This window comes from Onychostoma macrolepis, chromosome 10 (assembly GCF_012432095.1).
Source record: "Onychostoma macrolepis isolate SWU-2019 chromosome 10, ASM1243209v1, whole genome shotgun sequence".
NCBI lineage: Eukaryota > Metazoa > Chordata > Actinopteri > Cypriniformes > Cyprinidae > Onychostoma > Onychostoma macrolepis.
The window spans coordinates 15,600,607-15,618,340 of NC_081164.1; the positions used below are offsets into that span (position 1 = coordinate 15,600,607).

Consider the following 17,734-nt stretch of genomic DNA (forward strand, 5'->3'; position numbering starts at 1 on the left):
CTTCCTTCTGCTGACCAGCTTTTTAAAGATGCTGATTTCATTTTCCAGCAGGATTTGGCACCTGCCCACACTGCCAAAAGCACCAAAAGTTGGTTAAATGACCATGGTGTTGGTGTGCTTGACTGGCCAGCACCAGACCTGAACCCCATAGAGAATCTCTGGGGTATTTTCAAGAGGAAAATGATAAACAACAGACCAAAAAATACAGATGAGTTGAAGGCCACTGTCAAAGAAACCTGGGCTTCCATACCACCTCAGCAGTGCCACAAACTGATCACCTCCATGCCACGCCGAATTGAGGCAGTAATTAACGCAAAAGCAGCCCCTACCAAGTATTGAGTACATATACAGTAAATGAACATACTTTCCAGAAGGCCAACAATTCACTAAAAATGTGTGTTTATTGGTCTTATGAAGTATTCTGATTTGTTGAGATAGTGAATTGGTGGGTTTTTGTTAAATGTGAGCCAAAATCATCGCAATTAAAAGAACCAAAGACTTAAAGTACTTCAGTCTGTGTGCATTGAATTTATTTAATACACGAGTTTCACAATTTGAGTTGAAGTACTGAAATAAATTAACTTTTCCAAGACATTCTAATTTATTTAGATGCACCTGTACTTAGTGGAGAAGAGGAGAGAGGTTTCCACAGCAGAGCTGCACAAACTTATATGTGTGACCAAAAACAAAAGAATATGTTTGTTTGGAAACCAGTTACAATCTTAAAGTTACATTTGTATTTAAATTTAAGAATGAAATAATTTACCTGTTGAGAGTGTGTTGACAATCTGTGTAGTTGGATCACTGAACTACAGAAAATCAGTAAGGATGTGCTTTGACAGTTACAGATTTGAAAAAAAAGGGCGGAACAAAGAACCCTAAACTCTAACCCAAAGAAGCATCTCAGCATAAAAGGGTTCTTCAGAATGCTATGGTTCTAAATAAAAACATTACTGCATGTAAAGAACCTTTAAAAAACCATCTTTTTTTTAGAGTGTAGAAGGCTTAAGATATGGATAGTAACACCACAATATATAAGTAACAGTGTTCATTCTAAAGCTTAATCTGTGATCAGTGATTTCTAATATGTAATGAGTTTGTGTACAACCAGATGTTATTTGCCTCAAATTAATGTATTGCTGTTTATCCATCAGTAGATTGTAGGGTTTGATACATAAATAATTTAATTTAGCTCAAAGGGAATCATTTGTGATTTTATAGGGAATTTGAACAGAATCACTGTTTTGCGGCTGGTCACCGAGTTTTGCGGCGATTCACTGAACGAGCCGTCTAACATCAACTCTGCACTGGATATTAAAATCCAAAATATAGTGAAAACACTATTAATAAGCACAGTAACAAGATCGGCAGATTAAGACATTAACTTGTAAGCACAAAACACAAGATACTTCTCTTTTCAATATAAATAAGACTTTATTTATATAAACCTAAGACATAAACTAATCTAACACAGGAACACACGCATTCACACATTGCAGAAAGAGAGAAAGGATGAGTTTAGAGAATGAGAATGTGAAATCCCAAGTTTATAGCAATATGTTCTATTGCATAGACCTGAACAACCATCAATCACTTAATTAACCCTCGCATTGAGTTTCTCAATGAGGCTAAAATGTATTTTAAATGCACCAGTTCAGTTAGACCTGAAGGTTACTTGCTTGCATTGCCTTTGTGTTACAGGGATTCCCTTCTGTCATCGTCATTGCAGGAAAGGGGTTTTCCCGAGTTGGTGATTGGCTGGAAGTTCAGTAGTCTTTGAAGTGATGTCTTGGGAAGCCAATGGGTGGGCGTTGGCTGAGGATGGTTTTGGAGTCAGTTGCTGGTTGAAGTTTGAAGCGGGTGCAGTCGGAGCTGGACTTTGCGGCAAACGTAACTTTTGAACACGAGACTCAACGGAAAGAAAAGAAACTAAAGTAAAAGAATAAAATGAGTAAGGAGACTAGGTGGTTTTTCCTCTCATCGTGGTGTTAAGTAGCAACTGGCTGGTAGGCCAGAGCACGCTCAAAGAGCGCTTAAAAGCAGCGTCAAAACGCGGTGGCAAAAAGAGAAAAGGGCGAGAAAGGCAGATTTGATGGTGTCCTGAGTTTTTAAACTCGCCTTCTGGACACATTCCATCTGGTGTCTTGACCAATTAGATAGGCTATTTTCTTAGCTAGGGTTGTTCCTTCCATCATAAATCAGCATGTTATCAGTCACATGGTCCGAATTTTATGATAATGGGGGCGCGGCAAGGCTAGTGTACATACAGTCAGCCGATATTTATAGGGATGCACCGAAATTTCAAAAGAGACATTTTGAGCTCTGAAACTCACAGGATGTTATTAAAGTACAATGAGCTCTTACATGTCAAAAGATCAAGGAAAATCTGATTTCACAATTCATGCTTTAAGTCAGAACAAAGATACATTTTTGAATGGCCATCAATACAAGAATTGTATTTTTTTTTTTTTTTTAAAGAAATTAATAGTTTTATTCAGAAATTACACATTAAAAAAATCAAATGTGATTGTAAAGATAATTCCGGAAATGTTGGGACGTTTTTTAAATTTGAATAAAATGAAAACTAAAAGCCTTTCAAATCACATGAGCCAATATTTTATTCACAATAGAACATAGAGAACATAACAAATGTTTAAACTGAGAAATGTTACACTTTCATCCACTAAATGAGCTCATTTCAAATTTGATGCCTGCTACAGATCTCAAAAAAGTTGGCACGGGGGCAACAAAGGGCTGAAAAAGCAAGCAATTTTGAAAAGATTCAGCTGGGAGAACATCTAGCAACTAATTAAGTTAACTGACATCAGGTCTGTAACATGATTAGCTATAAAAGGGATGTCTTAGAGAGGCAGAGTCTCCCAGAAGTAAAGATGGACAGAGGCTCTACAATCTGTGAAAGAGTGTGTAAAAAGATTGTGGAATACTTTAAAAACAACATTCCTTGACGTCAAATTGCAAAGGCTTTGCAAATCTCATCATCTACAGTGCATAACATCATCAAAAGATTCAGAGAAACTGGAGAAATCTCTGTGCGTAAGGGACAAGGCCCGAAGACCTTTGTTGGATGCCCGTGGTCTTCGGGCCTTCAGACAACACTGTATCACTCATTGGCATGATTCTGTCATTGACATTACTAAATGGGCCAAGGGATACTTTGAGAAACCACTGTCGGTAAACACAATCTGCAGTGCCACCTGAAGCTCTATCATGCAAAAAGAAAGCCATATATGAACATGGTCCAGAAGCGCCGTCGTGTCCTGTGGGCCAAGGCTCATTTATAATGGACTGTTTCAAAGTGGAAAAGTGTTCTATGGTCAGACGAGTCCAAATTTGACATTCTTGTTGGAAGTGATGTTTTATTAACAAATTTCGGGAGGAGCACGCGCAGATAATTAACGCAGCCAATTCATCATCAGCAATCACACCATCTATCCAATCAGCTCGAGAGAGAACCCCTATAAATAATCAAAGCAGTCTTACCTCCATCAGTTCTAGTCTTTCAGCATCCCTCCACCACCCCGACTCCTCACCTTCAGCCTGTTCCTACCCCAGCATGGGGGAACGCTCCGGGTCCGGGCTAAATGCAGAGCTCGGACCCCTCTCCCCGTACAGGGGGAGTACCCTGGGCTCGGGGGTAAGTACCGAGCTCGGAGCCCTCTCCCTGGACAGCACGCCAAATACGCATAACCTTTACTCAGTTTATTATATGTAAGTGTGAACTCGTGAAATCACGGACGACGTGTCCTCCGGGCTAAAGAGGAGGGAGACCTTCCAGCGTGTCATCAGTGTTCAGTTCAAAAGCCAGCATCTCTGATGGTATGGGGGTGCATAAGTGCATGCAGCTTACATGTTTTGGAAGGCACTATGAATGCTAGGTTTTAGAGCAACATATGCTCCCCTCCAGACGGTGTGTATTTCAGCAGGACGATGCAAAACCACATGCTGCAGCTATTACAACAGCATGGCTTCGTAGTGGAAGAGTCCGGGTGCTGAATTGGCCTGCCTGCAGTCCAGATCTTTCACCTATAGAGAACATTTGGCGCATCATTAAATGAAAAATATGTCAAAGACGACCACAAACTCTTCAGCAACTGGAAAGATATATCAGGCAAGAATGGGACCAAATTCCAAAACATGGCACCAAAACTCCAGAAACTCATAACCTCGATGCCCAGACGTCTTCAAACTGTTTTGAAAAGAAGAGGAGATGCTACACCATGGTAAACATGCCCCCGTCCCAACTATTTTGAGACCTGTAGCAGGCATCAAATTTGAAATGAGCTCATTTTGTGCATAAAATTGTAAAATTTATTTTACAAATTATAACATTTGTTATGTTATCTATGTTCTATTGTGAATAAAATATTGGCTCATGTGATTTGAAAGTCTTTTAGTTTTCATTTTATTTAAATTTAAAAATGTCCCAACATTTCCGGAATTTGGCTTGTATTACAACAAAATAATTAAATAATCTTTTTAATTAAATAAATGCTGTTCTTTTGAACTTTCTATTCATCATAAAAATCCTAAAAAAGTATCACGGTTTGCATACAGTTGTTAAATAGCACAACTGCTTTAGGCATTGATAACAATAAGAAATGTTTCTTGAGCTGCAAATCAGCATTATTATTTATAAAAATACATATACAGTGTAATCACTATTGCATGAATAATGTAATTACATTAACTTTGAATATCGAAATATGAAATACTGGGGGGGAAAAAATGAAACTATACTATTATATATGAAACTAAAACTAAAATCTAAATAAATGAATCATATATCATTCATTTAAACAATTTGTGCAAACTGGCTGATTTATTCCTGTACAATGCAAGTGACTACTGACTTTATAAATGGGTCATTCAATTTTTTAATTACCCGATTCATTCATAAATCTTGAATCATTCAAGAATGAAACATGCTTTGACTGGAACAGTTTATGTTGGCGAAAGAGCAAAAACAGGCAAAACTGACAATGTTGTGCCAAAAAATGGTCAAATATTATAATTAATTATAATAAATATAACATTTGAAATCTTGATGATATTCTGTAACTCTTAATTGTGTGATATTGCTTAAATATGTTATGAACAAAAATAATAACTTAGAGGGCCAATCATATCTTGAATTTTGGGGACATTGCTATAAATTTTTCTAGCATTTCATAACATGCTTGCTGAATGTTGGCTGGTGAAAATCACAGGAATAAGTTACATTTTAAAATATATTCAAATAGAAAATAGTTCATTAAAATTGTAATATTATTTCACAACGTTACAGTTTTACCGAATTTTTAATCAAATTAATACTGGACATAAGATATTACCGATCCTAGACTTTTGAATACAATATTGTATTGTATTGTAAAAACTGCATTAATTAATTCTAATTTTGCCCAATAACCAATATGGTCTCAATATATACTGCACCGCTTGAAATTATGACTGGACATTGGGTATTTTCTCCCCAGTAATTCACATAATACTACTCTTTGAAATGGCTTGAATTAAACAGGGTTTGAGAAGGCCAACAGGAAACAGGAAACAACAACATTAACAGTACTGAAGAGAACTCAAACTTACATTACTTCATGCACCCTTAAGCTACTATGACCAAACATACATAATTGAATTATTAAAGCACAAGGGCTTATGGATATTCCCCCCAGCCTTAATTTTGTACTTGATTATTTAGCTCATAAATATATTAATTATACAAATATTGAAGCCAGAAAAAGTTGAGAGCATAAATACTTGAGCTATGTTTCGAAAACATGTCATTTCAAGTTTATTTGCTTTTATTAATTACAGTAAGAACAGGCTGTTTGATGAACACAGTCCTTGTCTAATGACTTCTAGGGGGTTTCTGAAGAAGAAGTGAGATTGTGTTTGCGTCATCAGTCATTGGGAAAGAGGGATGAGGAGCTGCTGTCTGGCAAGAGAGCAGATATGTTTTTGCTAGTGAGGCAATCAGTGGACAGGTACACTTTCCACTTACATGACCTTGTGAGAAGCGAGGCCTCAGTGAGATCTGTTTTGAAGCCCCTGCCTGATTCCCTCAGCTTTAATAAAACATGTGCGAGCGTGCAGCGAGGAAGCGCTTTGAGCCGGGGATACTGTAAAAACCTTGTCTGTCAGAGAGATAACAAGGTAGCTCTGGCGTAGTGCTAATTGGCCATTGCGTTCCTATATGCAAAGAATATTTATTACTTCTGGCAGGACTTGAGAGCATTTTCTTTTTTTTTCCACTTGAACAGTTTTGCCCTTTGCAAACTGTGAGTTTTATCAGCGTATTTGAAGATGCAAAATGAGATAATGAGTTTTGGAAACATGAGGAAATGTTGGCCGGTCTTCCTTTAGGGTGGGATGTTAAGACTCCTTAAAAAGCGCACACTGGTTAGAATAAATCAGAACCTTGACACACACACTCATTACAGATAAAGGGAGCCTCAGGGGGGCGTGTCTCCACTGCCAGACCCCACACAGGCAAAAACGTTGTATTTGGCCCAACAATATTTCCCATGTGTTTTGCTGTTCAGTATGCGATTTCTTCTTTACAGTATGCATACAAAAATATTTTTCTACCAAAATAGATTTCTTTCTGTTGGCTCATATACAGGATTTTTGATTCAGGTTTTTGATTCACTAAAACGAACCAGATCTTAAGAATCATTTGTTCAGGAATCAGACTATACTGATAACACCGATCTTAAGAGCGATCTGTCAGGAATAACACTACAATGACTGCATGTTTTTGAATCACCAAAAAGATGATGTTCAAAAAATTCATTCCTTTGGGAATCAGACTAAAACATGGTCACAATTTATGTTATCATTTACACTGTTACATTGTATGTTATAAAATACTTATAAATGTCATCCTTTCAGGAATCAGACTACACTGGTTGCACTACATGTTTTTGAGCCACCAAGAAGAAAAGTTTCTAAAGAATAATTCATTCGGGAATCGGACCACATTGGTTATACTATATTGATTCACTAAAAAGAATAGACACAAAAATGCAAGTTCCTGGAATGTTAGGCAAAATTCATCCACATCATTCAGTTCTGGTATATTTTGAAAGATGCTCCACTAATGGACATACTTGAATGTAAAAGAGCATTCACAAACATCTAAACCAAAATAAATATTGCCTTAACAACCCTTGGAGTGTTTCCAAAAGTAGATAATTAAACATGATTCACAAAATCATGCTAGTGTGACTATAGTTTCAGCCTGGAGCATAACAATGACAAAGCCATCTCAGTAAGAATTTCAACTCAGAAAAGACTGAGACTATCTTCTAAATGACAAGCAAGAGCTATTTCACACTGAACCACCCAAGACGTCTAACAATGGCTTATCCAGCAGTTCTCATTGGGTAAAACCTAATTAAACATGCTTCAAAGGACAAAAGCTTGACTAGCATGAAGCCGCTTGTGCATGCTGAAATGAAAAACGCTATTAGAGCACATGTTAGCTCTTATCAAAAAGTCAGAAAAGGTCATAATATGTCATGGTTTTCAAGCAGAGATGTGAATAGAGGCTAATTTGGAGGGTCATATTTGATAAATGTGCTTGTCTTGATTATTTTCATGCAAAATACCTTTATTAGAGGAATACATGTGCATTGACATTTGCATGCTCAAAAGCTGAAGCAACCTGACAGTGTGTCGCCTGTGTGCCTGAGTAGACACTTCTAAATATGTATTTTCACTCGAATCTGACTTGTCTCTGTTTAACCAAGCATGCTGACCCTCACTGCTCTCCACTATCTGTGCCGACAGCCATGGACTCCGCTTCTGCAAAAGGGAATCTGTGTTCTGAAACGGGCAAGCCCTGCAATCCATGCCTGGATGCAGCAAAGGCCTGCAACCTCAACGACACCTGCAAGAAACAGCGTACTGCACTCATGGCCACCTGCAGCCCTGCAACTCCCATTCAGCAAGCGCAGGAACCCTGCAACCGAAAGCGCTGTCACAGGGGTCTGCGGCAGTTCTTCGACCGCGTGCAAACGGAATTCAGCTATCCGCTGCTCTTCTGCTCCTGTCGGGATAAAGCATGTGCCGAACGTCGCCGGCAAACCATCATGCCTGCATGTTCTTTTGAGGAGAAGACAAAACCAAACTGCCTTGAGCTAAGGAGGACCTGCCGTTCAGATCCGCTCTGCAGGTAAGGTTATTTCATCCGGGTCACGGCACCAGATATGCAACAAATAGGCTGACTGTTTGGTACATTTACATTTACATTTAGTCATTTAGCAGACGCTTTTATCCAAAGCGACTTACAATTGGGGAATACATAGAGCGATTAATCTTGAAGAGGCAATCAGACATACGAAGTGCTTGCAACACCAAGTCTCAGGCATTGTTCAAATAAATACAAACTACCAAAGGAAGGAATAAGTAAAGATAATTATTTATTTTTTTTTTATTTATTTATTTATTTTTTTTTTTATAAGTTTAGGATGAAGTCAAGTGCTGTCGAAAGAGATGAGTTTTCAGTTGTTGCTTGAAGATTGACAGGGATCCAGCATTCCGGATAGAGGTGGGAAGATCGTTCCACCAGCCAGGAATGGTGAATGAGAATGATCTAGAGAGTGATTTTGCGCCTCTCTGTGATGGTATCACGAGGCGTCGCTCACTAGCAGATCTCAGATTTCTTTGGTAGGCCTGCAGCTAACAATTTTGATAAACGATTTAACATGTGCATGCTCTATTAAATATTTGAAGGTCTAACAATGTCAGTGACATTTAACCCCTTAGTTGACCTGATGCTATTAATTTCTTCAAAAATACAATAAAAAAATCTATTTATTCCTATAATGATTTAAATTTTCTAAAATTAACTTTCATTTCTAAATTTAAATAAATTTTTATATTATTGAGCCATAATGTAAAAAATGTCCAGATGATCCAACTGTCCTGATATCATAATTAAGAGAAAAAAAAAAAGAAAAAAAGTTTAATAAAGAAGTTAAATGACTTGAATGCCTCTTTTTTTTCCTAATATAAAAAAATGAAATTTTATCATTTTATCATTATCATGATATATCAATATAAAAATAAATAAATAACAAATAAGTAAAATAAAAATAAATATATATATATATATATATAAAAAAATATTATTTTTTTTTTTTTACAAATATTTTTTGTAATTAAAAAAAAAAAAAAAAAAAAAAATTTTCACCCACAAATTAAAAAATGTCAGGATGACAAACATATCTGTCCTGATATCATAACCAAGAAAAAGTATCATTAATAAAATTAAATGTATTTAATATACCTATTTCATGTTTTTCTGTATTTAAATTAATATTGATATTGACTTGATATAAGTCAAAAATCATAATTAAGAGAAAAGTTTAATTAAAAAAGTTTAATGACTTGAATATCTCTTTTATAGTTTTTTTCCTCCTCTGAATTAAAAATATTATATTATATAATATATTTGATATTATTAAGTATATTATATAATATATTTGACATTTGTAGGCCACAAAGTAAAAAAAATGACGCAACTGTCCCAATTATTAAGTCTCATTAAAAAAATAAATGAAAGTTTTTTTTAAATATATTTTTATTTGATGTTTTTGATACCACATAATACATAATTGTCACAATAATATAATTGTCCTGATATCATAATTAAGAAAAGAAATGCCTCATTTAGAAGTTAAATTGCTAAATAAAATCTTAGAAGAAAACAATTATAAGTAAGTAATATTCAAAAATATGTCTGTCAAATCAAAGTCATGCGGTGCAACCAACATGCAGAATCCCTGAGGTCTTCTGTCAACAGTGCAAAGACCTGAACAATAAATAATACAATGCATTGTATTTTACTTGTTATTATTGACTATTACTGAGTAGCTATTGTAGTTCTATTCTAAATAGTAGGGCTACTGTAAATTACCTTCAGAAGGAACAGTAAAAAGAGAAATGACATTGGATCAGTAGGTGATCCATATGCTCAAAACATGGTAGAGATTGAATCACTAGGTGGTCAAAAAGCACTTCACTACAGAAGTAACCGATATGTAATCTATATAGCCAAGGACAAACAACCCATTAAAAGCTAATTATTGACCGAAATGCTGACAAGACAGCCAACAGCAGCACTGCATCGACTATAAGGTTTGATCAGTATACGGTGTATCCAAGCATTCAATGTCTTATCACTTAATGTCTTAATGTCAGAAGAACAAAAAATCAGTGATCGATCATGCAACCAGTGAACACTTACGGTCTATTAGCAACATTTAGAATAGCTGTTTTATGGAGTGGAGAATGGTAATTAACCTAGTATGGTGAACTAGGAGAAAATCAATGGGCTGTGTGTCAAATGAAACGTTCTCTTTTGAGCATGTGCTCAACTCTCCTCGGTTCATGTGTCATTCATCAACAGTCACCTGGGACTGCAAGAGATTGCCCAAAAATAAATCTGTCTTTGAAAGGCAGTGGATGAAAAAGCAACTCTAAAAGTCAGCTTCTTACTCATGCTTAAAAAGAAGCTATAGGGTTCACAGACACTATTTAATTGAATTGCAAGACCTAAAGATTGCATTAAATGAAATGCCACAGTGCTCTTGTCAATGAAATTATGGCACTTATTTCTTTAAAAACCACTGTATGGTTTTATTCATTTATGCAGTACTTTTTGGGCTGATTAACATTTAAAGAAATTAATGTACTTGTAAGTTAAACGTGAAGCATGTCATTTTTGTGTCACTATAGTAGTAAAAAAAAAAAAAAAAAAAAAAAAAACCTTCTCCTTTCTCTAACCCAGACGAACAAATAGTCTGAAACCCAACGAGAAGATTGCAATTGCATTCGGTGCCATTAGTGGTGCAGAAATTACAGAAATTATAAAAGATTATAGAAAATATCCTTTATTCAACTTCCTACACTCAAATTTTATGAATTATAACTTGATTATATACACAATGTCATGAAAATAGCAGGATATTTTCTTAGGCCCACATGAGGACATCATCTTTGAGGTAATTTTGATAACCATATTTTGATACAACAGTATTATATCGATTTCTGTAATTTATCAAACAGGATGGATTATTTTAGAGTGACAAAGCAAATCTAAAACTACAAAACAAAATTCATCAAATCCACTGCTAAACACTTTTGTTACATGCTAACTTAAGTTGAATGTGGGGATACTAAATAAAATGTTCCCATTTCAAATCTAAAAGCATTCTACTATTCTAGTCAATCATTATAGACAAATGTAAACAAAACAAGATGGCTCCACTCACCTATAGACAATTTCATTAGGTTGCCTCTTCTTGGAAATGACTTCAAATGGCACCTGCAGTCAGAGTTGTTTGGTCTTAAATTTACAAGCTGAATATTCAATAAATCCATGTAGGAGGTGAAAAGCACACCTTTACTGTTGTTTCCTCAATAAAAAATGATGCCACTTGGAAACTGGCTTTTGCTTGGCAAAGTGATATTACAAAATGCTAACAGAATAGAAAATTATATTAAATAGTGAAATTGATTATCCATGAAACAATGATGCAAAATAAAACACATTTTTAAACAACAACAAAAAAATGCTTAAATGATTTATTATTTAGCCATAACGCTACTGTGTGTGTATATAAAATAAAATGTGAATATCAAATATGATCCATCAGGCTTTTGAAGAAGTTTATGCTTAATGTTTTTAAGATAATAAACTAAAATCAACTAAAAACAATATATTATTTCAGGCTATATGGATTATGTCAGGTTCTACAGGGTTAAATAGTTGTTATATTGTGTTAAAATAAGTAATATGATAATATGATCTTTAAAACAAATGAGGGATTCTTTTTAATAATGAGACATGTTTCACATTAAAATGTACTGCACTGTAGGAATGACCCATATACTGTATAAAACAAACCAAAATAAAACCAGGGTGAGGAAAATGCATGCAAGCTTGACATTTTATCTATCCTGCATTCAACACGCTTGTCTGGTGCATCCTTAACTCCTGGACTTATTACATGTATGGCCACTGGGCTCCAGACCCTTTGTCCTCAAACACTGTGTGATGTGTGAACTGAGAGAAAAGCGAGGGCCCCCACCAGGCCAACCTGAGGACTTTGGCTGCCCTTTCTATCTGTCATAGCCTCCAGAAATCACCTTGCCTTTCCCATAGCAGGAGACTGGAGGACATCCAACAACAGAACTGACTCAGTGCAGTGGCCAGGCTTAGGATACAGTAAACAGACACACTCATATGTATTGTTAAGCCTGACTTGAATAACTTTCCGAAACCCTCTCATTCATTTTGTCCTCTGTAAAGGACATTTTGTTTGTAATCTTAGTGTATCTTAAGGAGGACATCCTGGACTTTTCAGAGACACCAAATGTCCTATAGTTTTAAAAAAGTGTTTTCAAATTAGGATAATGTTTTGTTTTTGTTTTTCAAAAAAAAAAAAAAAAAGACAATTTAATGTCTTCTTTATGTAATTATAATACATATTTTTGTGTTCACAAGAAAATGTAAAGAATAAAAAATATTTAATTTTGCTGGATATGTAATTTAACAAAAACTGGTGCTAAATTACTAGTAAGCGATAGTTTATTTAATTCATTAGTATTAATGAATCCATCCCTATGACATATTATCCATGGGCCAACTGCAATGGTGTAATGGGACAAGTACAATAAATAAAAGGACAGTTCTCATGCCAATTACTAATCTAAGGATTTTATGTGGCATTTACTGTACTTACACTATTAAGCCTCTAATCATTAAAGCTCCTGGCTGCTTTCATTTACTCAATTTTTCTTTACTTTAACATAAATGCATTATTTATTTGATATCCAGTGTTTAAAGATGTATTTCGATACATTTCATACACTTTGTTGCTTTTCCATCTCATACCTGAACACAAATAAGATTAATCTGAGCTTTTGAAATTGTCCAAAAGCATTTTGAATAAGCTACCATACAGATGAAGCTTTGGCTTAAGCTTCAATGCTGAAAAAGCCAGTCGTAGACTCTTATTTGAGTCAGGTGAAATGGATATTAGATTCACTGTGCCTTCAGGAGTTGTGTAAATGATTCATGGTCTTGTTGCTTAGACTTCATGGTTATGGTCCTGAATCCCGCTGGACCTCCGGACTTCTTAGAAGATGCTAATTTAAACACACAAGCGTAAAAATATGCACACACATGCAGTTGCAGGAAATAAATCACATTAAAAACAGATACAAGTTTAGAGTTTAAAAACAGTGCTTCCCTTGTATTTAAAGGCTAAAGACTCCAAGTCTTAAATTCCCAAACCAAAATATCCACAATATGCTCTTATTATTAGCCCACAGTCAGGAGATGTTAAGAAACTCTGTAGACATTTTAAAGTTGAAGCACAACGAGATCTTTCTTAACAGCTGAAGGACCATTTTCAAATGAACTGTAGAAACAGAAAGAGACATAGCCTGCCTGAAATATTTGGCCTTGATACTCTGCTTGTCCGAGTACGTGCTGTCTATTGTTTGCGGATATCCATGCTGGGCCGGGGCCAGAGAATGAAGAGGACAAGCACCCCAACCATCTGTTCCTAAATCATCAGTGATAAACACTCCAATTAGGAAATGAGTGGGCTGCCATGATTCGCTGCTGAAGAATGAAACACATTTGTCATCTTAATAGTACACTCAGTAATTTTGTTTAAGTTTAAAAAAATGTTTTGCTTAAAGAAATTTGCATTAAACAAAAATGTCAATGAAAGGGTATTTATTCTTAGATTTTACATATATTTGTTGCTTATTCAGCATGAAGTGGATCTCCTCCAATGGGCTGCACAATGTTTACATCATATGACCAGCCTTGCAAGGTACTTTTACTAATAATAGTAATAGTTTACTAATTTTATATAGAGCTTTTAGCTAGAGCTCTTTACAGAGAACAGGCATAGTAGATACTAAGACTAAACAAAGACAACAAACACAATGTACTACAAATTCATATTCAAAATAATGTAGTCCAGAGTGTTGTTCAGCATGTATGTGATTCACCAGGCATTTGAGACAGAATGAATAACAAATCAAACTGTTTTGAAGGATGACCAGTGAGGCAGCAGCAGCTAAACAAACTGCGTCATCCAGGCAACTAGGTGTCACTATATAACACCAAAACCACTGGGCAAAGCAGTTAATTCATTGTAAATTAACTCTTTTTAAAAAGATACTTTAAAAATTAGCTAACAATGTTGAAGCTATTAAAAGAAGGCATAGTCTTTTTCAAAATAATTGAGCAATATCACACGAGTAGCAGTGTGATATGCCAATATACAGTCATATCACATGGCTATGAGTGTGATATTGTGTTTATACAACAGTTTGACGAGTTTGTAAATACATAAGAAACAACAACGGAGTGTCTTTAAAAAACATCTTTTGTGCAGAACTACTTCCTTCCACCACGGATTCAAATATGATTTGACAGTTTAATAGCTGAGCCAAGTCCCTGTTACTAATTCAAAAATGTCACTTTAAGAATTAGTATGAAGGAACGTCGAGTTGCTTGATTAAAAGCTTATTGTATTACTGTATTAAAAGCTCACTGTAGCGCAGACTATTATGTAACCCAGGGTATTTCTGCTTTTCTAAAGGTGCCACCTACTGTCAGAGAATAAATCTGTATACATGTAATAATGTAATAAACTTTTTTTAACACATTGGTTTGAACAGACAAATTGCATGCAAAAAAAATTAGACCCAACAGGCTTTAGTATTGTCATTAGCTAGTGTAGGCTGCAAGACAACAAAACCAGATGGCCATATCAGCCGAAGGTGGTCAAGCTAGTTTTGAAACACGTTTACAATCTAATGATACTAGTTCCAAATAACAGCTTCCAACTTAAGATGGATTTAGCAGGAATAATATATTTTTACAATCAGAGCAGTTTTTATTGGGTACATAAACCATCTCATTTAGGGCTACTGAAAAATATAGGTAAATTAGTAGTGTTTCTGCATTTATTTAGTTTGTACACTGCATAGGACTACATCTGTGGCAATTCATGAGTATAAAGCATCTAGACCATTGTTAGATTTGGCACAACTATGATTAAACTGGACCAAATATAAAACAGCAAATTTGAAATGTGTTCATTTAATTGGTACAGGATTGCTGATTACATCAGTTTGACCAGCTTAGACCAGCTTCAAAGTAAAATGAAAAACCAAACCCTGTAATTATTTTTTGGTAACTCTTGTTCATCATCTGCAAGTCGCCACAGGTCTGACTAACTCCATGCACATGATCTTTGGCAGCGAGAGGGTGACATCCGTTTAGAGATGTCCCTGAATGACATAGCGGGCTCATGATGTCTCCTGGGGGGAGTGGGTAACGTTAATGCTGATGACGACGGTTTAACACTCCAGCCCTGCAAACCTGTTACCAGGGGCATTCATTTACACATCTCCCACCCCTTCTGCCTCCTTGAGCCAGCCAGAATGTAATTAACAATGTAAATCATCAGCACCACTGAGGGATTCGTTAATTTAGGCAAGCATCGTTATTATGTTCCTGGTCTAATAGAAAAACAAGACAGTCCGTGTGCACCTTTCCTGCTTTGCCAAAAACTCAAACCTCATCATACAACCATATTATGAATCTGTAGGAACGCTCCTCAGACCCAACACAGCTCTGTCATTAAATTAACGTATTTTTTTAGAAATGTATTTATTTTCTATGATAATACATCCGGATTTACTTTAAAAAAAAAATGGATTTTCATATTTGAAGCTTTGTGAGTTCAACTTGCAGCCAGTGTCAAGTGGATAATTTGAGGGAGCGCCAAACACTTAAAATGCTTTGTCATTTTGGATGTTAAAATATGCTCTCTAATCCCAACCTAATTTGCAGGAAAATAGTCATTTAAAGGTTGGTTCTCAATAAATAAATAAATAAATAAACATTTTGTTTCTGTGGTGCTTTCAACATCTCTCTTTGAGATTCACTCAGCAACAGCTCAACCAATAGTGTGAGTTTGGGGGTGGGGTTATCCGTTTGGTTGACCAATGGCAGGTAGAGGAGTGTTTTAGAAGATGTTTGAAGACAATCATTGTTTTGTTCCGTGAAATTACAGACTTCACATTTAACTTGTTTTCTTCAAATCAAATAAATGAATGTTAATAAAAAAAAGACCTGAATACATTAGATTCAGAGAATGAGAGTAATTTTAAGGGTCGGATGCAGTAGAAAAAGCTCCTTAAGGTAAAAACTCCACATTCACTTTTTTCAAGAGTATTTACTTCCACGTCTATGAGCTTCACGTATCTGCTTCAGGACATAGCTGTATAAGTTCATGGGGTTGAATCATGATGGTAGACTGATAGAATATTCATGATATTCGCATAGAACTTTATCTAATTGAGGTGGCATGTTGAATTCACAGTAAACTTTCTTTCAGCGGCCCTAAAATAACTTAGCATATGTTAGTTTAAAAATCATTCTGTTTCAATAAGATAAGATTAAGATAGTATTTAATTTCTACATTTTTTAACTATGTTTTTGTTTGCTAGTGCTTTCTGATTCCCATATTTGTATTTTTGTCAAAAACTGTTTTGAAATCTTCTACATTTATTTGATTGAAAATACAGTAAACAATAATATTATGAAATGTTACTAAAATTAAATTAACTGTTTTCTATTGTAATATATTTTAAATGTAATTTATTCATGTGATGCAAGGCTGAATTTCCAGCATCGTTATTCCAGTCTTCAGTGTCATATGATCCTTCAGGAATCATTCCAATATGCTGATTTTCTGCTCAAGAAACATTTCTTATTAATATCAAAGCCGAAAACAGTTGTATGTACAGCTGTATATTTTTGTGGAAACTGTGATACTTTTTTTTTTTTTTTGTTCAAAATATATATATAGCTTATCCAATGTCCCATTTTGTGCAGTCTTTGTGTGTCATCTTTGGACACTGGTGATTATGTATGTATGATAGTGTAGCTTATTTCTTATTGGTTAAACTGACTGTGTTACAGCTGACCCCATGTGACATTCCTCCACACTCTCCTCTAGTTGCACTATGTTAGCAAGGTCTTACACTCCAGCTCTGTTAAAAATGAATCTATGATGTAGTTGGGAATTTAAATAATTGAGTAATATCTTTGAACTGCTAGTGCCATAATTCGGGAGCACTTCAGTTCGCCCTTTAAGAGCGGTCCACTTTGGTTTGCAGTCTCATCAGCATGCATCGCTCCTTGATTGCTGATTTCACACACCTTGCTGCCTTTGCCTTTTTTGCCGTGAGTCACTGCAGCACTTATCTAGAGATAAAGCTTGGGGTGAAAATACAGCACAAAAAGCATCAGAAGAACATCAATTTCCATGTCAATAAAGCAGAGTAGAAAGGGTGACCTTTTCGGCCTGAACCCATGAGAGTGATGCAGATACTTTTCTTTGTTCTGGGAGGTAAACACCCAGTAGGCAACACCTGTGGACCCAACAGCAAGAATGGTTCGGTTAATATTCACACCATAGATGAGTTGGTGAGTCAGGGGTCCATACTGCCGTGTAGGATGATTCACTATTAATCAAGGTCTCGCAGGAGGGCAGTGAGCCTGAGATCTCCATCTCGTCGGCATTTTTTGAGGGAAGGATGCGCAAGGCTGTTATTTCGAGTTTATGTGTGTGTAAAGTGCTAGGGGAGAGAGTTCATACTCAAGAAT

At 35.6% G+C, this 17,734-nt stretch overlaps 1 protein-coding gene across 2 annotated transcripts in view; it reads left to right on the plus strand.

The window, feature by feature from the left end:
• gfra2b (GDNF family receptor alpha 2b) overlaps window positions 1–17,734 on the plus strand; it is a 70,078-nt gene that overhangs the window by 40,527 nt on the left and 11,817 nt on the right. For both annotated transcript variants that reach the window (XM_058790265.1, XM_058790264.1), the window contains one exon: window positions 7,813–8,197. In XM_058790265.1, coding sequence (XP_058646248.1) covers window positions 7,813–8,197 — 385 coding nt within the window. The remainder of the gene's footprint in view (window positions 1–7,812; window positions 8,198–17,734) is intronic.